The sequence below is a fragment of the Stegostoma tigrinum genome, chromosome 2 (genome assembly GCF_030684315.1).
Source record: "Stegostoma tigrinum isolate sSteTig4 chromosome 2, sSteTig4.hap1, whole genome shotgun sequence".
In the NCBI taxonomy this organism is placed as follows: domain Eukaryota; kingdom Metazoa; phylum Chordata; class Chondrichthyes; order Orectolobiformes; family Stegostomatidae; genus Stegostoma; species Stegostoma tigrinum.
Genome location: NC_081355.1, coordinates 54,843,644 through 54,869,559, shown reverse-complemented (window position 1 = coordinate 54,869,559; position 25,916 = coordinate 54,843,644). Strand labels below are relative to the sequence as shown.

Sequence of the window (25,916 nt, the reverse complement as noted above, 5' to 3'; positions counted from 1 at the left end):
CAGCATGTGCTGGTAGATTGTGCTAACACACTGCACATGCTTCAAACAAATGCAATATCCTAGATTCTCCCACAAAGAGAAAACATCCCATCTACCAGTCAAGTCCCCTCAGGATACACATTTCACTTAAACCACCTTTTGACTCTTCTCAACCCCAGAAGATGGAGACCTAGTCTGTGTACCCTTTCCTCGAAAGCCAAACCACTCATCCTCAGTTCTACGGAAGGGTCACTGGACTCAAAACATTAACTTGCTCTCTCTACACAGATGCTGCTGGGCCTGCTAAGTTTCTCCAGCAATTCCCATTCCCGTTTCATTCATTCAAGGGGCAAGTCTCAGAAACCTTCTCTGAACGGCTTCCAATGCTTTCATATCCTTCATAAATGTAGAGAGGCTAGTACTTTGTACAATACACTAGACATAGTCTCACCAATGACCTGTACAATTGAAGCGTAACCTCACCACTGTTCCTTCCCCTTGCAACAAAACATAGCAGGATTAGCTTTCTGGATTATTTGCTTGAACTGCATAATAACCTTATGTGATTCATGCACCAGGGACCCCGTACCTCTCTGTATTTCAGAATTCGACAAGTTCTCACCATTTATATACTGTGCTTCTTCTTGTACTTTTTCTAAGAAAAAAATGGGCAATTTCACATTTTCCTACATTGTCATTCATTGGCCAGATCTTTGCCCATTCACTTAATCTAGCTATATCCCTATCTAGGCTCCTGATGTCTTGTTCACAACTCAATTTCCTACCTATCTTTGTGTCATCAACAAATTTAGTTCTCATACCTTTGGCCACTTATCAAAATCATTGTTATAAATTGTAAAAAGTTGAGCTCTTAGCACAGACCTCTGAGGCACACCGGTCCTGACATCCTGCCAACCTGAAAAACACACATGAATGAGAGTGATAATGGGAACTGCAGATGCTGGAGAATCCAAGATAATGAAATGTGAGGCTGGATGAACACAGCAGGCCCAGCAGCATCTCAGGAGCACAAAAGCTGACGTTTCGGGCCTAGACCCTTCATCAGAGATGTCTAGGCCCGAAACGTCAGCTTTTGTGCTCCTGAGATGCTGCTGGGCCTGCTGTGTTCATCCAGCCTCACATTTCATTATCTTGGATTCTCCAGCATCTGCAGTTCCCATTATCACTCTCATTCATGTGTGTTTTTCAGTCTGGCAGGATGTCAGGACTGGTGTGCCACAGAGGTCTGTGCTAAGAGCTCGTCTAGGCCCGAAACATCAGCTTTTGTGCTCCTGAGATGCTGCTGGGCCTGCTGTGTTCATCCAGCCTCACATTTTATTATACACATGAATGAGAGCCAGGAACCCAGCAAGCATAGCAACTAGCAGCGGCTGCAGAGGAAGAAACAGCAGATGAAGATCCACCAGGGTAGCAGAGGAGTATATTTTCTAAATAGGGAATAATTTGAGAAACCTGTAGCACAATGGGACTTGGGTGTCCTAGTTCAGGATTCTTTTAAGCTTAACTCCGACATTCAGTTGGCAGTCAGAAGACAAATACAATGTTAGCATTCACTTCAGGAAGGCTAGAATACAAGAGAAGAAATGTATTGCTGAGGTACTGTTCAGAAATATTTTGAGCCATTTTGGGGACTGTATTTAAGGAAGGGTGTGCTGGCGATGGAGGGGATCTAGAGGAGGTTTACGAGAATGATCCTGACCTTGAAGGGCTTGTCATTTGAGGACCAGTTGAGGACTCTGTGTCTATACTTGATGGCGTTTATAAGGATGAAGGGGGATCTCATTTAAACTTACAGAAAGGCCTGGATACAGTGGATGTGGAGGTGTTTCCACTGGAGGGAGAGATTAGGAGCCAAGGGCACGGCCTCAGAGTGAAAGGACTACTCTTAGAACAACATGAGGAGGAAATGCTTCAGCCAGAAGGTGGTGAATCTGTACAACTCATTGCTGCAGAAGAATGTGGATGCCAAGTCATTGAATGGACTTAAGACAGAGATAGACTGGATATTGATTGGTGAGGGGATCAAATGTTATGGGGAGAAGGCAGGGTGATGGGGTTGAGAAACCTATGAGCCATGACATGTTGGGTTGAATGTCCTAATTCTGCTCCTGTACCTTATGACCTTTAACTGTAAAGGAGAAAATCCAGGCTGCACCAGCCTCTGCATCTCCAACTCCGATCTCATGAATGCTGTACCCTGTATTCCCTCTATCACTGGTGGCAGAAAACATCAGTTGTCTTGCTGCCTTTTCTAGAATGACAACTTGGAAATCTCTGTGTCTCACAACATCCACCACATCCTTAAACCCTTCTCAAAATGCTTCCTATCATTTCAGCAAAATCTTCCATTACTTTGAGACATTTGTTGCTTTGAAAGGTTCAAAATAATTGCAATTACAAAACTTGTCAAATTTTCATTCTTGATGTTTGCACCTGATAAAGTGAGAGAGAACACATTTTGACTTTAGCACAAGAATTGTTACTCTGCCCTCATGTCATAACATGAATAAAATGAAATGCTATAAATTTGGGTTGGCGTAGCATGCTACATGCTGACAAACCCTACTTTGCCACTGACATTGCACCAGTCTCCATAAACGTTACCATTTGCACCATTAAAATGAAACTAAACTCAAAGCTGTAAAACTTTACAGTGATCAGAGATGATGGGAACTGCAGATGCTGCAGAATCCAAAATAACAAAATGTGGAGCTGGATGAACACAGCAGGCCAAGCAGCATCTCAGGAGCACAAAAGCTGTTAACATTTACCATGAGCACATTCTGTAAAATGAAAACCCAGAGTCATACAGCTGAGAAACAGACCTCTCAGAACATCCACTCCATGCAAGCCATGTTCCCAAACTGATCTAATCCCACTTGTCTGTGTATGGCCCATATCCCTCCAAACCCTTCCAATTCATTTATTTTTTGTACGTTGTTTAAAGGCTGTGAGTGTACCTGCATTTACCACATCCACTGGCAGTTCATTCCACATACCAACCACTCTCTGTGTAAAAAGGTTGCTCCTCATGTCCTTAAATTTTTCTTCTCTCATTTTAAAAGTGCTCCCTAGTTTAGAATTCCCATTCCCGAGGGCAAAGATCTTTGATAGTCACCTTATTTATCCTCTCTATGATTTTATAAACTTCTGAACAGTCACCCCTCAATCTCCTGCACCCCAGTGGAAAAATGTCTCAACATGTCCACCCTATTTTTATAACTCAACCCCTTTCTTCCTGGCAACATGCTGGTGAATCTTTTCTGAATCCTCTTCAGTTTAATAATATCGTTCCCTTCTCCGCAATGTTCCCACTGCGTTTTTGCTTGAGCTGGGCAGCTTTGGATTGCTCATCCAGGTACACAGTGCCTCACTAATTTGGCATAATTGTAACAGGTGCCAGGTTTTTGTCAGAAAAGCACAGACAGACAAGATACTCCAGGGATGTGCATGGTAAGTTGGGCAGAAATCAAGCATGAGAGACATTACAGAGACATGGCAGGTAATGAATGTGGTGCATTTAATTTGGTTTGTTCTCCTTGTTTGAGATGATTCTTGCAATCCTGTTTTATTCTGCAATGCTAAAGTCATTTTCCTACTGCTGTCTCAGAATGGTTCTGCGCATTGCTGTAAATGATTTTACATCCCAATCGCCCTTGAGTGGCAAGTTTGGAGCATCTATGTCTGAGTGCAGACAGCTACTGGAATATGCAAAGGCCTTGAATTTGGACACCATCGGTGTTAGGTAGGACATACATTTTTGCTTCTTCTTATTCTTAACTCTTTTTCATAGGAATTGAGGATTGCGGACAAGGCCAGCATTAGTTGTCCATCTTTGTTTACTTTTGAACTGACCAGCTTGCTTTTATGATTTTATGCACATCGTAAGAATTTATCAGTGTTACTATTCCCTATTTATAGGAAACCCCTGTTTCAGTTGGAAGATTTGCACAGCTTACATTGATGACATTCTGCTAATGATCCAAAATTATCTATTTTGTTGCCTTGTTATACAAGAGGTAATAATACAAAAAGGCCATTAAACCCTCTTTCTCCATTAATGTTACAATTGTGAGGTTTGGTTGCCTGTCCTCACTCCTCTGGCAGGTACTGTTTGCTCTTTGTTCATGTAAGGTGAAGATCAAGAGCGTTTAAGGCTGTAATACTGTCGAGCTGAACACCACAAGTCGAATTTGCATGTATTAATTCATACAAGAGTTTAACATTGTCCAAAATTTGTAGCACAGTGAGACCTTCCCTTGGGTAAGGTTGACATGGTCAAACATGTCCGCAGCTTTCCTGAGCAGTGGTTGCTTTGAGGTTCAATTCTCAGTGAGGTGCAAGTCAGAAGTCACATGACATCAGGTTACAGACCAACAGGTTTATTTGAAATCACAAGCTTTTGGAGCAATGCTCCTTCGTCTGGTGAAGTGAAATCCAGATCATGCACTTACTTCATGGCTGTCATCTGCACCCAGCAGGCTAAAAAGCCTTTCATATGTCAGACAGAAATGGAGGGACTTCCTGCACCCGACACAGATCCTGATCACACATTATAACTGCTCAGATGTCTGCCATATTGTATCATGGGTGCCTTCTCCTGCTGATCTCCAGAAATAACCAATAATTATCTTTGTTTTCACTTCTCCTAACATAAACTCAAGGGGGTTTATGCTGATTCTTTGATCTGCACTTCTGTGACTGTCTACCGTGCACTAGGCTCTTGTAAACTCAGTTATAAATCGGTCTGCCTGCAACTACATTGACAGCTGATGGAGGTCCATTACATAAGGTCAGCAACAAAAAGCTCCTGCCTCTTGGATGTGTTTGTCATCCTGAGCTGAGTGCTGACTGAAGAGATGAGACAGTAATTGGTTGCCAACTGCACAATGACATCAAGCAAATTTCAACCTAGAAAAAGACTCGAGGTCAGGGTTCCAGACTTTCTTTGGAAAATGCAGCCATCTGTTTCTGACAAGTGGCCATTACAATTAGATGGAAAAGGGATTCTATAATTGACAGAGAAGGTTGTGCTCAATAAATCGTGCTAAATTTTACAATGTAGAAATGTGGGCACCTTTGAAAAGTTGCTCTGCTGGCATTTTCAAGCTGCATTTCAGTTTTGAAATGATATGTGTGGCTATGCTGAACACATTCATAGAAAATGAATGGCTGTAATATTCCTTAGGTGGCAACATAGTCACTGAACAAGTAATCTCGAGCTTCTTGTTAATTGTCTGAGTACATGGGTTTGAATCTCATTATGGCAGGGATTGTTGTTTATCATCAATAAAAATCTGGAATGAAAACAGCTGGTATAATGCTGACTATTGAACACTATCCATTGTTGCAAAAACCTTTCTGTTTCACAGAATGACTTTAGGCAAGGAACTTTGCCATCCTTACCCAGTCTTGCCGACATGTGTCTCCAGGTCCATGTCAACATTTGGACAGCTGGTGGTGGCCAATAAACATTGGCCAAGCCAGCAATCCCTAAATCTCATAAAACAAATTTTAAAAGTCCTGGATTTCAATTGGCCCTAATGGTACCTCTTCTTTTTCCAGTTTCCATGTTGGAAGTGGTTGTACTGATCCAAAGATTTTTGCTCAGGCCATAGCTGATGCACGTGTTGTCTTTGATATTGGGGTATGTTTTTATTTGGAATTTCGCTTGAAAGGTAAACAAGTAGAAATTTTCAAAAATACATTTACAATAAGACCAAAAAAACTTGTTTGACATTTTAGCAATCAGTGCATTTATTTCAGAAAGATTATCCTTTTATTATAATCATAAAAATGATCAAACTTCATGATTTTTTTTCAACTTTGAGACTACTGCACTTGGTGGTTGAGATAAAAACAGTAAATTTTACATTAAAGGTAAACACAGGTGATTACATTACAGTTGCTAAATGCAGCCAGGGTAAATGAAAGTGTATTAGCAACAAGAAGGACATCCACTTGCAATAACCATCCACTAAATCCATAAAACATGCGGATTGATATGGAAGTGAAGAATCAGCATTGTGATAACCTCATAAACCATGATGTAAAACTGTATGAGAAAATCTGATGCTTGACCATTGTGCATTGCGCCAAAGTTGGATACCTTTTCCCCCTATTTTACAGATTAATCTTGGATTTCAGATGTATTTACTTGATATTGGAGGTGGATTTCCAGGAACTGCAAAAGGAAAAGTCACGTTGGAACAGGTAGAACTCTTAAGATATCAGCTGATGTTGCTTGTGGACAAAATTAATTTATAAACCGTACACGAATATATGACTAACTTAAAATCAAAACACTACAAAAAAATGCATTTCATCACAGAATACAATGCTTTAAAATCATATGGAAGATGGATAAATATTCTTTTATTAACATTTGAAATAGAATCTGTGTACACAAGCACAGAAACACACACATTGCTCTTTTAAAATTCACATTACACCATCCCTTTTTACTCTTGAACAAATCTTCATAGTCTCATTTTGGGTAGTTCTGGCAGTGTCAGGATTAGCACCAGCTACTTGCTCAGACTAAAAGACATCCTAAGAAGGAAGACAGCATGGACACCAGTCTAAGGTGAGTCTATGTTTTAGTGACAGGGAGGGATTGCATACATTACGGAGATTGAGTCAAGGAATAGGACGGACTGGCTGGGTTTAGGAGGTGAATGTGAAAAGGGAAGAAATATCCTGGGAGTGGGGTTTCCCAACTGGAATACAGCAGCTACTGGGTGGAGGTAACATCCTTCCTTACTTCCCATTTTTATGGCTGGGATGGTAAAGTGGTGGGTTGGCATCCTTCGTTCCACTTTTGTCAGCCATATCTGATATTACAGCAGGTCTGTATACAGACCTTCAATTTGGCTAATGATTGGAAAACAGCTACTTGATGCTCCACCTTCCCATGGTATTACATTGAAGGGGCAGGGGAAAAGCTCAGTGGTGTTGCTATTGTCCCATTTTACATGTGCTTCCCAACTGCAAATATGCCAGCAGCATGGCTATACTATTCACTGGGAAGTGTCGGAGTCTCAGAAGATTTGAATGAGCTGGAGGTCCAAGACCTGAAACAGTGAAGTAAATATGGCAAAGTACTTGCAATCTTGAACAATTTCTGAGACTCTGTTAGTCCTGTGGGTTAGACAGTGGAAAACTGAACCTCTTATGATTGATTCAGAAACAAGACTTTCCTTACACAGCAATCACAAGTTTGCATTACTGAAATGTGCTAGTTATTTGTAATACATTAATAAATTGTCTGTGCAAGTTATTCCTAGTCAGTGGCCAAGGCTATCATCATAAAAACCAGGCTCGGGGCGTTCTAGTGCCTAATCTATTTAAAAAGCTTGGATAAAAAAAAGCAGATGTGTTATTGGTTAAATTATTTTGAGGTCACAGTTATACCATTTTACGTATCCTTTGCTGCAATGGTTGAGCCCTTACCCCTGAACCGGGAGGCCTGGCTTCAAAACCCACTTTCTCTGGCGGCATGTAACAATATAAGTCCTGCCAGAGTATTCATGCATTTGTGCTGCTGAAGTTACCAGCCAATAAGATGGAATTTTTTATTGTAAATTTTATGTTTTGATTGCATGACATTGAATTGGAAATTCAATTGAAAAAACAAACATTAGCTGTAATAAATAATGTAATTGCTTACACATGACTTAGTGTAACAAAAATTCAATTGAAACGTAATTATAACTGAAGCCTCGTGGGCAGTTTCATGTTTTTTACCAAAAAGAAAATTTGGATTGATTGGAATTGGAACTTTTGGGATTATACTTCAGTTAGTAGGAGTCTTTTTCTTTCACCTACCTCCCATCCCTGGCACTACAGTCTAATTCTTTTTATTTTGTGCATTGGATTCCAGAAATTTGTCATGAATTGGCCCAACCTAATATTTTGGCATTCCTTTCAAAACAGCTATTTCAATGTGTCAATTTGCATATTCCATTTCACAGGATATGTATCATAATGTATGCATCTAAAGTAAAGAATAATGCGCTATTCTAAATTGAAGGTGGTGTGGAATTTATGGCACTTTGTTCGAAACTGAACTTGAAAAGTTTATTGGAAGTAAAATTAACCTTTTTTTGATGCGTTCAAATTTTTTGACTTTAAAGCCGGCTGAGAAAATAGACTTTCAATCATGAAATGTTATACCTGACAGATCCATAAATTCTACTATCTCTTAAATTATTTTTCTTGCCCTTATTTGTTCAAAAGCAATCACTGCAGATGATCTTTGGGAATGGGTGTGTGCAAATGCATTTAACAAAATATTTCTAATTCATTTTGTTTAGACACTTTTTAGCTATACCTGTTCAAGCACATGAAGTTCAATACAAAATAGAGTAAAACATGACATTTAGAACTGCCTGAAGCAGATAATTACTTATTATGCAGCAATAAAGGCAGCAGAATGTTATCACACGAGACTTTGTATACTGTACGCTCTCTTTTGTGTACCACAGAATGTTTTGGAGAACAAATCTATCTCTACATTTCAGGCAAGAATTAGAGCCATTGGGCCCAACTGGTTGACATTTCACTGGTAGATATTTTCTAATCAATCTAATCAGAGATGTAATTACACAACTATCCAAAACGAGAGGACATAATCTTAAAAAATTAGAGTTTTGCCACTAAGGGTTTACACTAAGATAACTAATGTAACCTCACTATTTAATAAAGGAGGTAGAGAAAAATCAGGAGTTACAGATTGTTTAGCCTGACATCAGTAGTGGGGTCAATGCAAGATTCTGTTATAAAAGATGCTAGCAGCAGACCACTTGGTAAACAGTGACTGGATCGGAAAGGAAGAACATGCTTTAGAAATCTATTGGAATTTTTCGAGGATGCAACTTGTCGGGTTGATGAGGGGGAGTCAAGTTTATGTGGTTTAATTGGACTTTCCGTAGACCTTCGATAGGGTATCACGTAAGACATTAGTGAGTAAATTTAAAATGCATTGCTTAGCGGGGTAGTCTAAGTGACATAGATAGTGAACTGGTTGTCAAGCAGGAGGAGTAAGTTGGTCCTTTCTTCTTAGTAGCACATGACCACTGGGGTAATCCAGGGATCGGTGCTAGGACCACCAGCTTTTCACAACGTATCAATGATTTAGATAATGAAACTCAATGTAAGAACTCCAAGCTTGTAGATGACACAAAGTTGAGTGCGTGGTTACAGAATTGCTTCAGTGTGATTTGGACAAGTTGAGTGAGTGGGTCAATGTATGACAGATGAATTAGAATGTGGATAAATGTAAGGTTATTCACATCAAGACCAAAAACAGGAAGGCAAATCATTCCTTGAATGATGATCGAATGAGAAAGGGGGAAGGTGGCATGAGACTTGAGTGTTCTTGTACATCAGTAAGCTTGCAGGCACAGCTGGGTAAAGAAGGCAAACGGTATGTTGGCCTTAGTGAGAGGATTTGAGTCCACAGGCAGCAATGTCTTACTACATCTGTTCAGGATGTTGGTAAGACTGTACGTGGAGTATTGTGTGCAGTTTTGGTCTCCTTATCTGAAAAAGGATGTTGTAGATATGGATGTGAGTGCAACAAGGTTTTCCAGATGGATTAGTGTGATGCAGTAATGGGACAGCTCAGTGGTTAGTTTTGCTGCGTCACTGTGTCAGGGACCTAGGTTTCATTCCAGCCTTGGGCACCTGTCTGTTTGGAGTTTCCACATTCAACTCACATCTTCATGGGTTTCCTCCCACAGATCAAGGATGGGAAGGTTAGGTGGATTGGCTGTACTAAATTGCCCATAGTTTCCAGGAAAGGGCAGACTTTTCCATGGGAAATGCAGTGTTAAGGCATAGGGTAGGGAGCATGCTCTTCAGAGGGTTGGTGTGGCTTCATGGGCTGAATGGCCTGCTTCCATACTGTAGCGATTCTATGATCTCTGAGTAGGTCGAGTAACAATACTTTGAAGGGACTTAGGTCATAGCTCGAGCCCTTTGCACCTCTTTTTACTCCCATGACTGCTGTGTATTTCCTCAGCAGATGAAACAATATAAATAGGGTTAATCTGAAGGCACATATATTTCTGTCATGCCTCCTGGGAGTGAATTGGTCACCTGCCCTTTCAACCTGTCTCAGATAAAACCATTCTTTTATAGACAGTTCCTCAGAATTGTGGATAACTCAATTCCATTCCAGTTTAGTACCTTCTAGAATGAGCAATAAGTTAGATGTGTGATGTGCAGATTTAGCCACATGCAGGTCAGGAAGGGCATGAAGTGTGGGGGAGGCAGATTTTTGAAGATTTATATCTCCTCTCTGATACCCCATCCTCACCTGTGCACAATATCAACAAAGTTTTCAATTTCTCAATGTGGTCACAGCCATTCTGAAAAAAACCTTCTCCATTTTGGTCAGCTACAAGCCAGAGTATTTGATGAGTCAATGGGTAGGTTTCATCTCATCAGGGAAGCTTTGAGGACATCTGCATCTCTGCTTCACAGGGTCAGATGTTCCTTATCATGGCTATATCAAGCTCACACTGTCTCTGTCTTCCATCACACTTTTCACAGCCTGAGGTTCCCTGATAGTTCAGGACTGATTGATACTCCAGTGGAAGTAAGGAAGCAGACAATACCCATGCTGTATTAAACGATATCTGTTTGTCCTTAGAAAGCATGTATATGATGCTGTGAGCAGCACATTATAAAGTTGACAGATAGGACTCAGGAGTCTTTGGCCTTAGTCCATGCACTCTAGGTGCATCAGCCTGTCCGGGTGCCGAAGATTATTCAAGGATCAGTAAATCTGTACGTTCTTTTCTCCCCTGCATAACCCCTGTTTTTGAAGCCTCGTACCAGCCGTCTCCACCTGGTTGACATCAGGCCTTATCACACGTGGTGGAACTCCCACTTGGTGAAGCTCTGGCAGCCACCCTCATCACTGTGGGAGAATAGGTTGGGTACCCATCCTAATGACAAACTTCAGCAACAAAGATGTTTAACTCTAACGAACAATGTCTGCAGGTGTCCGTAACCCTGCCACTGTTGTACTGACTGGAGAGACATTTCTAATTTCATTTCAAAAACAGACATTACGAATTAGAGCAGATCCAGAGGAAACAGTCTGTTTCTACTTTCACCATGTACAGGACAACTTCCAGTAAAGACGATGGTGAGATTGAGTATTTTGAACTGGTGAGCCTCAGGATTCCAAGTGAAAATGACCTACCCATAAAGACTCCACAAATCCAGCATCTATACTTTTACTTACGTTTGGCCTTCAGCTTAACCACAATCCCCAATATCACTGATTCTCCTTACAGTCAGAAGCTCACCTCCACACTTCTTACATTTTTCACTCATGGGACATGGGCATCACTGGCTAGTTCAGCATTTATTACCGATTCCCAGCTGTCCTTAGGAAGGTGATGATGAGCGGCCTTCTTGAACCACTATTGTCCTGTACTGTAGATTGATCCACAATGATGTTAAGGAGGGAAGTCCAGGATTTTGACTCAATGACATTGAAGGAAGAGTGATATATTTCCACATTAGGATGGCGAGCAGCTTGTAGGTGGTATGTATCTGCTGCCCTTGTCTTTCCAGAAGTGGCCACAGGTTTGGAACATGCTAAGAGACCTGGTGAATTTCTGCAGTGCATCTGTAGATGGTACATACTCTGCAACAGAGTGTTTGCTGATGCCTGTGGAAGTGATGTCTATCATGCAGGGTACTTTGTCCTGGATTGTGTCGAGCATCTTCAGAGTTGTTGGAGCTGTATTCAGCCAGGCAAGTGGGGAGTATTCTGTCACCCTTGTGACTTGTACATCGTCCATGAAAGACAGGGTTTACGGAGTCAGGAGTTAATTACAGAGGCAGCACTACTAGGGAGAGATTTAATCTTGCAGCAACTGCACTTATCTAGGTAGTCCAGTCTGTTAATGTAAGTGCAGTGCATTCCAGTCTCTGCAGTATATCCCTTGACAGTGAGTTTCAACCCTTGAAAAGCTTATAGAAAGTATGACAACAGGACAGAAGAAGGCCATTCAGCTTGTGTTACATTTGTTGACTTACCATAAGAAATAATTCCATAAGCCTCACTCCTTTACTTTTTTCGATCTGCCCTGCAGAGTTTTACTTTCGCAGACATAATGTGGCATAGTCTCAGCGTTTGAAACAAACTTTGTGTTGGTAGTTGACTGTTGTCAGTCTTAGCTCAGTTTTATTGAAGGAATTCACTACAGTATTAGTGCAGTATCTTTCTTGCACTGCACGTGGCACCTTTCTTGTGCAGCAGCAAAATCCATTATTGGCTGTGACACAAAATAGGGTCATAAAAGTCTTTTCTCTCCTCAAAAGAGATCATTCTGAAAGGCAGTGATGCACCCTTCCAAATAATACCTAGTTTTGGATGATGCAATACATTAGTCTATTATTCCTTATTAAATTCCATGAGTACTTCATTTATGCTATTCCAATTAACTTCTTAAAGCCAACAGATTTAGAACAGAGATAATGGGAACTGCAGATGCTGGAGAATCCAAGATAACAAAGCGTGAAGCTGGATGAACACAGCAGGCCAAGCAGCATCTCAGGAGCACAAAGGCTGACGTTTCGGGCCTAGACCCTTCATCAGAGAGGGGGATGGGGAGAGGGAACTGGAATAAATAGGGAGAGAGGAGGAGGCGGACCGAAGATGGAGAGAAAACAAGATAGGTAGAGAGGAGAGTATAGGTGGGGAGGTAGGGAGGGGATAGGTCAGTCCAGGGAAGATGGACAGGTCAAGGAGGCGGGATGAGGTGGTAGGTAGGAAATGGAGGTGCGGCTTGAGGTGGGAGGAAGGGACGGGTGCGAGGAAGTACAGGTTACAGAAGCAGAGACAGGCTGTGCTGGTTTAGTGATGCAGTGGGTGGAGGGGAAGAACTGGGCTGGTATTGGGATTCTTCTCTACCGCTATCAGATGTATGAGCAGACCTCTCACTTATTTGAGTTGATCTTTCTCTGTTCCTTCCCTGTAGCTGTAACACTTAATGCTGCAATCTGTTCTATTACCCTGATGTATTTATGTATTGTATGATTTGTCTTGTTAGCATCCAAAACAATACTTTTCACTGCATCTCGGTACATGTGAAATGATAAATCAAATGAAACTAAATGAAGCCAAAATGCTCATTATCTGATATTAATCTCTCATTCTTTTCTCTGTTTTAGTTAGCAGCAGAGATCAATCTTGCATTGGACATTTACTTTCCTGACAAAACTGAAGTGCAGATAATCGCTGAACCAGGCCGTTATTATGTGATGTCATCCTTCACACTGGCTGTGAATATCATTGCTAGAAAAATTGTTAAATATTCTCAACCCAGCTCCAATGGTAATTTTCTTCATCATCAAAATATTGAAAACACAAATAGCATATTGTTCTTATGTGAAAATATATTGTGTGTGACAGTGACGAGACATGGATTTATTCAAGTAATTAACAGAATTGCGGGAAATAGGAAGTGAAAGTTAGCTGCTTCACACAGACCAAAAGGGGCAAAAAAGTAATTGCTGTGATTTGCTTCAAGACATGACAGTAATGAAAACTCTGAACGTGCAGTACACGTGGTAATAGCCTGGTGTTATATTCTCAGTCTGTGTTGACCTAGCTGATAGTTGGAAACTGTATTGAGCCTCAAACAAACACATCACGACCCCTCAGAAATCTGAAGTATTCTGCAAGAACTGCACAGCAAGTTGAATCTTCTGATGGACAGTTCCCCAGATACTTGGGATCTGTGCAAATGTCTCCATCTCTTAGAGAGTTTTGGGGGTGATTTAACTTACTTCTTTGAATATTTGGAAACAAAAACAGAAATTGCTGGAAAATCTCAGCAGGTCTCGCAGCATCTGTGGAGAGAAGGCAGAGTTAACATTATGGGTCCACTGCCCCGTCTTCAGAAAGTAAACTAAATGCAACGGCGAAAAGAACAGGTCGAGGGTTAGGATTCCAATCACTAAGTAACTCATCTCTTGACTCCCCAAAGCCAGTCCGCCTTCCACAGGAGCATAGTGGAGTTTGCCTCACTTTCTTGCTTGAGTGCAGCTCAAACAACACTCAAGAAGCTTGACATTAGTCAGGACAAAGCATCCTGCTTAATTGGCATCACATCCACAAACTCCACTCTCCCACCACTGATACTTAATAGCACAGTGTGTATCATTTACAAGATGCACAAAAGCTCCTTAGACAACATCTTCCTAACCCACAAACACTTCAATCTAGAAGGACAAAGTACCAGATATATGGGAACACTAACTTCTGCAAATTCTCCTCCAGGTCAGTCACCATTCTGACTTGGAAATATATCAATAGTTCGAAGGTTTTGAGCCAGCAACTCCCTCCCTAATAACACTGTAGGTCTCTCTTGAGAACTTGAACTCCAATGGTTCGAGAAGGTAGCCCACCATCACTTTCCCAAAGGCAACCAGAGCAATAAATACCCTGGATTCCTATTGATTCCAGCTTTGCCAGGGCCCCGTCATGCCACACTCAGTCCAATGCAGAGTTGGTGTCAAGGGTTGTTAGTCTCGTTTCACATCTGGCATTCAGCACTTCAACAGATAATGAAACATAGGGAAATGGTGGAGCTGTAATTATGTGGTTGCCTTCACTGTGGAAGATTTCACAAAGGCACTTGAAAGCCAACCGTGAATGGGAGGGAGCAGCCTAAAAGAAAAGGGAAAAGGTGCAAGGAAAGCAACAAGAGCAAAAGACTGAAAAGTTCCCAAGATTAGGTTCCCTGTCGTTGAAAAATTGCAGCTGAGGTAATGGTTTTAATCTTGCAACATTCTGTAGATTCTGGAAGGATCCCATCAGATTAGAACATATCTGATGTAACATCTCTGTTCAAGAAACGAGGGTGACAGAAAGTAGGCAGCCATCGGCCAGATTGCCTAACATCCCTTGGAGAATTGTTTGAATCCATTATTAGAGATATTATCGCAGATACTCATAACATACTCAACATGAAGCATCAATGGCTTTGTGAAAGAGACAATCTGATTTTGTTTATGGAAGGAATCAGGTGAAAACAAAAGAATCTATGGATTACCTGTGCTTGATCATACTGAAAGGGAATGAATGGACAAATTATATTGTCACATATATTTAAGTGAAAAGTACAATAAAATAATCCAGCACTATTTTGAATAGGTTACAAATAAAACAAAATTATAGCTTGAAGGGAGTCCATAAGCCTTCTGCCACCACTTTGCTGCTGCCAGTGCCGGACACAAACAATGTCAAGTTGCCACTCCTTAGGCGCCATCATTTTCTGCTGTGCCTATGGCACCTCCACCAACGCAGCTAATACCAGGCTCGGTGCTTCCCCGTCTGCCGGACACCACCTTGACACTGCTGCCAGAGTCTGGCTGTGGCCTTATCAACCACCTTGATGCCACCACCGCCGGAGTCACATTAGCATGAATAAAGAATTGGTTGGTCAACCAAAAGGACAGTATAGGATGACATGAATACATTCACAATGGTAAGCAGTAACCCTGGCCCCAAAACAAGTTCTTTGAACATTGACCCTCTGACTCCTGACCATCCAACTGCTTCTTTTGACCCTCCAGCTTCCTCAAACCTTGAATGTCTTGATCCTCCAACCCTATGGGCCCTCCTCCAATCCCTCAGCTGGACCATCTGACTCATCCCATCTTCCTTACCTTACTTGATTCAACCTCACTTCCTGCCACTGTACCTACTTCCACCAAGCCCTCCACCAACCCATCCAGCTAGCACCCTGCGAACCAACCATCCACCATCATGCCACATCATTAATTAACTCATTCACATTCATTCACTCACACACTGGAATAGCTGTTTAAATGTCCCAAAGTATTTGAACATGCTAGTGATTGATCCAATGCCTGAATATGGCATCTAGTGCCATAAAAAGGCAGCAGGCTTGGTTTCTTTGATGAAGGAGGATGCTGATATTCAGTCTGTTCTACGTTTCTGAAGGGACTGAATTCAGAAGTCTTGGTCAGAAACACAGAGCTCAGTCACAGTGGAAATCAGCAGCAAGGGGTAGCAATCTGATTTTAAAATTGGTTGGGGTCTCACTCCTTGACTGTTGTTCAGTAACTTATATTAAGACAGTTTATGCATGGTTTTCTGAAGCAGATGGGATCAGCCTTCAATCTGTTGTACCCAACAATGGTGTAGAGTTATATAGCAAATAAAGAGATCATTCAGTCCATTGTGCTGTGCTGGCATTTAAAACTATTCAATTATTTTCATTTCATACTGTTCTTTATCTTCATAATCTTACAGTTCCTTTCTTTACAAGCATGTGTCCAATTATGTTGCCAAAATGACAAAGTTTGTATCCATTACCCTTTCAGACTGTACGTTCCAGGTGAAAGTAGCATTTTGTAATTCACACAGAAAGACATGTCAACATTGAGTAACAGTGTGCATTGATTGTAAGGTGCCACATCAAAATGAATCAATAAAATACATCTCCACTTGTGTGTTCCTGCTTTAAAACCTGTACAGTTCATAGTCCAATAAACTGGACACATTCAGACCACTATAAACAATGACAAATGACCAGCGATGCTGCATCCTGGAAGTACTCAAGCAAAAAGTTAATTCCGGAAATGGAAATTATTTGAAACTAAACTAAAATCAGGCACATGTTCCATTGCTCACCTATCCTGATTGTGCAACATAAAGTGGCACAAATGTCAACAAAAGGGGAAGAACTTTCTACTTTACCTTCATAATCCTTTTCGACCATCACATTGGCAGTTTATAAAGTCTATTTGTGAATCTTTTAATAAGTCTTCAACTTTTTTTTCCTTAGATGAGGAAGCTGGGAATGAGAAGACCATGATGTACTATTTAAATGACGGTCTGTATGGGTCTTTCAATAATTTTGCACAATATCGTGAACTATTAAAGCCAATCGTGTATAAAGTAAGAGTTTTAGGAAAGAGTTTTATAAAAGTATTACTTCTGTTGATAGCTATGTTGTAAATTGTTGCAGCCTACTGAAGAACAATGACATTTCCTTATATAGCACCAACAATCTAAAGTCATACAAAGTGACCCATCAGGAATATTAGGAATCAAATTGTGACTCCAAGCCACATGAGGAGATATTAGGAGAAGTGACCAAATACATGTTGAAAGAGCTAGGTTATAACAAACTTCTTAAATGAGATTAAAATGGAGAGATTGGGGAGTTTAAATGGTTTTTTTGTGGGACTTTGAAAGCTTCTGTCCTAAGCAGCTAAAGCTTCAGTTTGGAATGTTGCAAGAATTAAAATCAGGTTTATATAAGAAAGAAAGAATATAAAATAAAAAGCTGTAATTAGACAAGCTCATAGATCAGTGAGGGATGCAGAGCTGGATCGTTACAGAAATGAGGCAGAATGGGGCCATAGACAAATTTGAAAGAATGATGAAGATTTTAAAATCAGAGCACTACTGGGTTAGGTATGAATGTAGGCCTGGTAGTGAAGGTGTAATTCAGGATATGGGAGGCTGTGTGTTATGAAAATGGATGCTGGTTGCAGTAGATGATGAGCTGGTCCACTGCAGAAATGGACATCTGAGGTTCTGCTGGATCACATATAGGACCACAGAAATAGCATTCAAAATCTTGCATTTTAGAAGCTTCCCCAATGTTTAGGAATATCTTTCAAAGGTCAATTTAAAAGCTGTGACAACGGGAGTAAAGGTGGAGGTTAGCCCTAACCCTAAAACTATCACTGATTAAACAAACTTGCTTAGTTGATCGGTCGCCAAAGAACACACTCTTTGATGTAAGGGAATACTTGAGATAGGGAATATTCCTTCTTAAAGCCATCCTTAGTTCTTAACGGCTGACACATATGTCAGTGAAGGAGTTGATAATGTGCCTTTCAATGACCACTCGGAAAACTTCATTGCTCTTCCAACAGATGCTCACAGCACAAACATCTTCTATCATTTAAGATCAGTGGAGAATACTCAGTATGAGGGATATGTTTTTTGAGAAAAGGATAGAAAAATAAGTCTCCTTGTCCTTGAAAGGGACTGTACGAATAAAGACATTTTGGAAGTTAATAACATATTCCACGCAATCTAAGAAAATCAATATAGCGGAATTGGAGGCCGTCCAGACAAGGTTCACCAGATTGATTTGATGTTTGGAAGGATCTTCTTAGGAGAGGTTGAGTAGGTAGAACTTCTATTCATTGCAATTTTGATGAATAAAGGGAGACTTGATTGAGACATATTATTCAGATTGGCAGAGTTAACATGAAGAGGTTTTTTCCCCTTGTGGGAGAGTCTAGGACCAGAGCCTGGAATCTCAGGGTAAGGAATCATTCACTGAAAACAAAAAATGAGGAAGAATTTTTTTTCCGTCAGAGGATGGTGAACCTATAGAAATTTCTACCTCAGAGATTTAATCGTTAAGTATATATTCAAGTCTGAGAAAGGGAATGAAGGGTTATAGGCATAAGGCAGGGCAGTAGAGTTGAGGATCATCAGATTAGCCATGAACACACTGAATGGTGGAGCGCACTCAATGGGCAGAATGGCCGACTTCTGCTCTTCAAGTTTATGGTGTAAAATAACAAAAGACAAAGGAACCTGTGCACAAAATACTTAAGGCCAAGTACTAGACAGAACTCAGTATGCAATAGTAGAGTTACAGAATCATACAGCACGGGACAGACCCTTCAGTACAAATCATCCGTGGTCATCGTTACCCCAAACTAGCTAATCCCACCTGCCAGCATTTGATCTATTACCCCTCCAAACATTTCTTATTCATGTGCTTACTTTTTAAATGATGCAACTGAGCCTGCTTACACCACTTCCTCTGGAAGTTCATTCCATATATTATCCATTTTCTGGAAAAAGACATTGCTCCTCATGATGTTTTTGAATCTTTCTCCTTTCACCTTAAAAATATGCCCCCTTGTCTTAAAATGACCCATCCTATGGAAAAGACACCTGCCATTCACCTTATCTATACCCCTCATTATTTTGTAAACCTTTATAAGTTCACCCTCAACCTCCTATGCTTCAGTGAAAAAAGTTCCATCCTTTCCATGTAATTCAAACACTCCATTCACAGCAACATCCTGGTAAATCTTTCTGAACCCTCTTCAGCTTAATAATATCCTTCTTATAACAGGGAGACCAGATACAACACAGTATTCCAGAAAAGGCCTCACCAATGTCCTGTACAACTGCGACATTACTTCCCAACTTCTTTACTTAAAGGTCTGCGCAATGAAGGCAAGCATGTTAAATGCCTTCTTAACAACCCAATCTATATGCGAAAATGATTCATGATAATTTGAACAATGATCAAGTAGTAGGGACATTTTTTTAAAAGTCTGTAGTATTCAGGAGGTAGGAGAATGCCGTCAAATGTCTTGGGGCCTGATGGAAAATTGAGCTCAGCTGGGAAACAGCTTTTGCCTTTTGTACTTAGCTTTGTAACATAAACATGCTCATAAATTGATTAACAAAGGAATAAGAATGGAAAATATTTGTAGCAATGAAAAAGGAAATGGCAATGACCAACATATACAGGATCTTGACTTTGAATGATGATGTAAAATAGTTGGTAGTGAGTCTTCCTTATGTTTTACATTTCTCCACATTTTTACTTCCATTGACTTCCCCATGAGTTACACTTTGAAGTTAAGAAAATTTACCTGGTATTTATTTCGCACAGAAACACTCCCTTGACCAAACGCTGTATAACACTAGAATTTGGGGACCCACCTGTGATGCATGGGATCATATTTCCGACACCTGGAAGCTGCCTGAACTGGAGATTGGAGACTGGCTGCTCTTTCAAAACAATGGAGCATACACCGTCAGCACTTCAACCACGTTCAATGGCTTTCATGCAGCCATGACACATTACGTAATATCCAAGGAGGCCTGGTAAGGAAAAGAAAGTATCTATCCCTCACATTTAGAAAATGTGATGCTGGATATTATGTTACATTTTATTGTAGTGATATGTTGCAAACAGGTTCCTTTGCACAGTTACTTTTACACAGATGTAATATGCACAGCATACATATATGTGATATGTAGAATTTAGTCTGTGAAACTTTCTATACAGGAAAACCCTCCAGAAGATAAAGAGAGAAACGCAATCTCCAGTGCAAGAACAGGATGATGTAGACACTCAACACCTGGTCAGACATTAAGATGTAGGATAGAAGCAGCCATTTGGTCCATCAAGTGTGCTTTATCATTTATTGCAATCATGACTGATGTGATAATCCTTAAGTCCACTTGTCTGCTTTTTTCCCTAAAATACTTGTCTCCCTTATGATTAAAAGTTTGTCTTTCTTACTAATCCAGCCTCAACAATTGCCTGTGGTAAAGATGTCCACAGATTCATTGCCCTCTCACAATAGAAATTCCTTTTCATCTCTGTCCTAAATGTATAAGTTCCCAGGCTCTCCCACAAGGGGAACCAACCTTTCCTCATTTACCCTATCAAGTCCGCTACAGAACTTTCTTCAAATCACGTCTCCACTCCTTCTTCTAATCTTCAATAAGAACAGGTTCACCGTACTCAATCTGTAACCCCTCCATACCTGAAGTAAACTTAATGAATGTCTGCAGTCCCTCCAATGACAGGTACCCTTCCCTAGATAAGGGGAACAAAACTGTTCACAGTATTCTAGAGTGATAATGGGAACTGCAGATGCTGGAGAATCCAAGATAATAAAATGTGAGGCTGGATGAACACAGCAGGCCCAGCAGCATCTCAGGAGCACAAAAGCTGACGTTTCGGGCCTAGACCCTTCATCAGACAGTATTCTAGACGTGCCTTGTGTTGTTTTAGCAAGAATTCCCTCCTTTGAAACAGTGATGAATATCTCTTTCATCATCAATGCAAATGATGAAAATTATTCATATTCCTCCAATACTTAGATAAACATATAAACATATTTGTTCAGCTTGGCTTTAATTTACTCCTTGCTGGTGTACTGTGATGGATTAAATTGTCAACAATCAATGTTCAGTGTAATGAAACCTATTTATCTTCTTTGTGATGATAATTTTTCACTTCCCCAGAGCTTTGCAGTCCAGATGAATAGGCAAAAGCAGTTCTAAAAGTAAACTTCCTTCTGCTACACTATTTTTTAATGTTAAATATATGTAACTTGACTGTCAATGAAATTTAATGGGATAACTTAATCATCAACAAACTGAATCACAGAGTCCTACAGCACGGAGACAGGCCCTTTGGCCCAAACTGGTCCATGCCGACCAAAATGTCCACTTCCTGCCCCTGGCCCATATTCTTCTAAACCTTTCCTATCCACATATTTGTCCAAATACCTTTTAAATATTGTTCATGTACCTACCTCAACCACTTCCAATGGCAGCTCATTCCATATGCGCACCAACCTCTGTGTAAAAAAGTTGCCCCCTCAGGTTCCCATAAATTCTTTCCCCTCTTACTTTAAACTGCTGCTCTCTAGTCCTCAATTCTGTAACCTTGGGGGAAAAAAAACCTGAGTGCATTCACTCTATCCATGCCTCTTATGATCTTATACACTTTTATAAGATCACCCCTCAGGATCCTACACTCCAATAAATAAAGTCCTAGCTTGTCCAAACGCTCCTGTACTCTTTACAGTTTAATAACATCCTTCCGACAGTAAGGTGACCAAAACTGAACACAGTGCTCCAAATGCAACCTCACGAACGCCCTGTAAAACTGCAACATAACTTACCAACTTCTATACTCAGTGCACTGACTGATGAAGGCCAGTGTGCCAAAAGCTTTCTTCACTGCCCTGTCTACCTGTGACTCCACTTTCAGAGAACCGTGCTTCTGAACTCCAATGGCCCTCTGTTCCACTACACTGCTGAAGGCCCTGCCTTTCGTCACGAAACTCCTACCTTGATTTGACTTTTCAAAGTTCAACACCTCACAATTATTTACATTAAACTTCATTTGCCATTTCTCAGCCCAGTTACCCAGCTGATAAAGATCCTGCTGCAATTTCTGATAACTTGCCTCAATGTCCATGAAACCGCCTCTTTTAGTGTTATCCGCAAACTTACTAATCATTCCTTATACATTCTCATCCAACTCATTGATACAGATAACAAACAGCAAGGGCTCAGCACTGACGTGAGGCACACCACTATTCACAGATCTCCAGTCCGACGAGCACCCTTCCACCTACTGCCATCCCACCTACCTTTCCCCAGTCGCACCCCTCCCCCCTGATTTATTTTCCAGCTCCATTCCCCCTTCCTAGTCCTGATGAAGGGTCTGGGCTCAAAATATCAACTCTCCTGCTCCTGTGCTGCTACCTGACCTGCTGTGTTCCTCCAGCTCCATACTGTATTGACTCATTCCACTATTACTGACTGCTTCCTACCATCAAGCCAATTGTGCATCCAATTTGCCAACTCTCCCTGGATTCCATGCAATCTAACCTTCCAGAGCAGCCTACCATGTGGAACCTTATCAAAGGTCATATTAAAATCTATATGTGCTATGTCTACTGATCTGCCCTCATCAACGTTCCTGGTCATGTCATCAAAGCACACTAACAAATTTATGAGGCATGATCTCCCAGGCACAAAGCCATGTTGACTACTCCTAATCAAACCCTGTCGTTCTAAATGCATGTGTATCTTATCCCTCAAAATCTAGAAAATATTCAAACCGATGGAAAGAATTCTGCTTTCTCCAGTACTTTCCCATCTTAGCTTTCCTTTCTTATATAGCTCAGTGGAAGTCATTGTTCCATTCATAAAACACTCAATGTCTAAATTTTACTAAATGTTTAGAATTTGTCTTGTCATAATTTAAAGAAATGCTTCAAAGTAAGAATTTTTCCTATTATGTTCACAGCAACAAAAAATATACTTTTGAAAATGATTGTACTTATTTCAACAGCATAGCGCTGTCCAACTTCTACCTGCTGCAGTGCAGGGTACAGTAATCGTAATCTAAACTGCAAGGTTGTTGGCAACCAACTGACCAGAAAATTCCAATGACTTATTGTATTCTCCAGATCTTATATTATTTCATTAAATAAAACATTCTGCATCTGTTTAATACATATTAAAGTGTTTAACTTGGTAAAATAAATATTCCTTTTTTGCCTGTTATAATTAAGAATGCTTTATGAGATGAATTCTAAAGTCTAGTACATGTTTTAGCTCCAGAAAAGGACAATGTGCCTCAGTTCTACACAGAAACCTTGTGCTTTGCGCTCAGACAGGAGAATAATGTTGTTAGTTTTCATTAGGTACCTATCAGTATTAGTAGTTATACTCATTTGTTCTTTCACTTGTGGGCATGAATGGGAAATAAGGAAATAGAAGGAGTTTAACAAGTATTTTGGTTCCATCTTCAGAATAAAAGACAGAAAATGTTTCTCAACAATAGTGGAAATTTGAGGGGGAATTGAAACAATTATTATCACCAGATCCAAAGTAATTGGTTAACTATTGGATATTATTAACCCTAGGATCTGATGACCTGCATTCTAGGCTCTTAAAAGAAGTGACTGCTGATGTGATGGATGTATTAACGATAATATTCCAACATTCTCTACCTTCCGGAAAAGCCTCCAAAGATTAGAAAATAGCAATGTACCACGACTATTATAGGTCCTTTCGTCCAATGTCTGTCACTGAGAAATACTAAAATTCAAAATTAACGTTGTAGCTGCAGAACATTTAGAAAATCAGAATACAATCAATATGGCTTTATGAAAGGAAGTTGTACTTGACAGATTGAGAGAGACTACAGAATACTGAAGTATAGAGGGATATGGGATGTCTTCTATGCTAATCACAAAAATTCAGTATGCAGATACAGCAATAATTAGTCCATTAGGAATTAGGAAGAATTTTATTCCTTAGAGAGTTGGTAATGTTTAGAATTCACTCTCCCAGTGAGAAATGGAAGCTGGAAAAGTGAATGTATTTTCAAGGCTGCAATAAATACGATTTCTGTGATTGACAAGTGAGTCAAAGGTTACAGGTGGCTGGCAAAAAACTGAAGTTAAGAACACAATCATATCATCCATGATCTTATTTAATAGAACAATATTCCCAGGCTCGATGGAGTAAAATACACAATGGGGTAAAAGTGCACATATTATTCACATCAAGACCAAGGAATTTAGGAGGGACGAGGTAATTAGATTGGTGAATTCAGACACAACTTAGTCACCACTATTATTCTCTGCACACTTATTTTGTAATAGTTCGTAACTTCGTTTATAAACAATACACAAAACTATGGAGGTTAGGGCCGCAAAGCTCAGCTCTGTGGAGTTCCAGTGCAGTGTAGGAAGGCAAAACTCTCAAAGTGTCGATCACAGCACCTCTGACAATGCTGGCAGCTGTTAAGGGGGCTCCAGGCAGGAGCAGGTAGCAACAGGCAGAATGGATCATGTCCATCAAGCTGATCATGTTTACAGTTTGCCATATCAGACTGCAGGCTAAAGTCCTGTTAAGGAATAATAGGAACTGCAGATGCTGGAGATATATCTGAGATAACAAGACATAGAACTGGATAAACACTGCAGGCCAAGCAGCATCTTAGGAGCAGGAAAGCTGATGTTTCAGACCTCAACCATTCATCAGAAATGGGGGAGGGGAAGAGGGTTCTGAAATCAATAGGGACAGAGGGGGAGGCGGATCGAAGATGGATAGAGGAGAAGATAGGTGGAGAGGAGACAGACAAGACGTGGGGATGGACCCAGTAAAGGTGAGTGTAGGTGGGCAAGTAGGGAGGAGATAGGTCAGTCCAGGGAGGACGGACAGGTCAAGGGGGCAGGATGAGGTTAGTAGGTAGGAAATGGGGGTGGGGCTTGAGGAGGGAGGAGGGGATAGGTGAAAGGAAGAACAGGTTAGGGAGGCGGAGATGAGCTGAGCTAGTTTTGGGAGACGGTAGAGGGAGGGGAGATTTTGAAGCTTGTGAAATCCACATTGATACCGTTGGGCTGCAAGGTTCCCAAGCGGAATGAGTTGCTGTTCCTGCAACCTTCGGGTGGCATTGTTGTGCCACTGCAGGAGGCCCAGGATGGACATGTCGTCTAAGGAATGGGAGGGGGAGTTGAAATGGTTTGTGACTGGGAGGTGCAGTTGTTTATTGCGAACCGAGTGGAGGTGTTCTGAAAAGTGGTCCCCAAGCCTCCGCTTGGTTTCCCTGATGTAGATGAGGCCACAATGGGTACAGCGAATGTAGTATACCACATTAGCAGATGTGCAAGTGAACCTCTGCTTGATGTGGAAAGTCTCCTCAGGGCCTGGGATGGAGGTGAGGGAGGAGGTGTGGGGACAGGTGTTGCACTTCCTGCGGTTGCAGGGAAAAGTGCTGGGTGTGGTGTGGAGCAGACAAGGGAGTCACAGAGAGAGTGGTCCCTCTGGAAGACAGACAAGGGTTGAGATGGAAAAATGTCTTAGGTGGTGGGGTCGGATTGCAGATGGCGGAAGTGTCAGAGGATGACATGTTGGATCCGGAGGTTGGTGGGGTGGTACGTGAGGATGAGGGGGATTCTTTTTTGGTTATTGCGGGGACGGCGCGAGAGGGATGAGTTGTGGGAAATGTGGGAGACACGGTCAAGGGTGTTCTTGACCACTGCCGGGGGTATGTTGCCGTCCTTGAAAAACGAGGACATCTGAGATGTATGGGAGTGGAATTCCTCATCCTGGGAGCAGATGCAGCAGAGGCGAAGGAATTGGGAATAGGGGATGTCATTTTTGCAGGAAGGTGGGTGGGAGGAGGTGTATTCTAGGTAGCTGTGGGAGTCGGTGGACTTGAAATGGATACTGGTTTCTAGCTGGTTGCCTGAGATTGAGACAGAGAGGTCCAGGAAGGTGAGGGAGGTGTAAGAAAATAGTCCAGGTGAACTTAAGATTG

General features: G+C 41.1%; 1 protein-coding gene across 6 annotated transcripts in view; it reads left to right on the top strand.

Moving 5' to 3' along the window:
• LOC125463127 (antizyme inhibitor 2-like) overlaps window positions 1-25,916 on the top strand; it is a 92,350-nt gene that overhangs the window by 41,589 nt on the left and 24,845 nt on the right. For 5 of the 6 annotated variants that reach the window (XM_048553903.2, XM_059653982.1, XM_059653991.1 and 2 more), the window contains exons 6-12: window positions 3,611-3,745; window positions 5,566-5,647; window positions 6,130-6,213; window positions 13,198-13,360; window positions 16,845-16,957; window positions 19,722-19,936; window positions 20,121-23,088. In XM_048553903.2, coding sequence (XP_048409860.1) covers window positions 3,611-3,745; window positions 5,566-5,647; window positions 6,130-6,213; window positions 13,198-13,360; window positions 16,845-16,957; window positions 19,722-19,936; window positions 20,121-20,208 — 880 coding nt within the window. In that variant the 3' untranslated portion in view covers window positions 20,209-23,088. Of the gene's footprint in view, window positions 1-3,610; window positions 3,746-5,565; window positions 5,648-6,129; window positions 6,214-13,197; window positions 13,361-16,844; window positions 16,958-19,721; window positions 19,937-20,120; window positions 23,089-25,916 lie in introns of those variants that run through there. The other variant, XR_009447134.1, reaches the window with a different exon arrangement.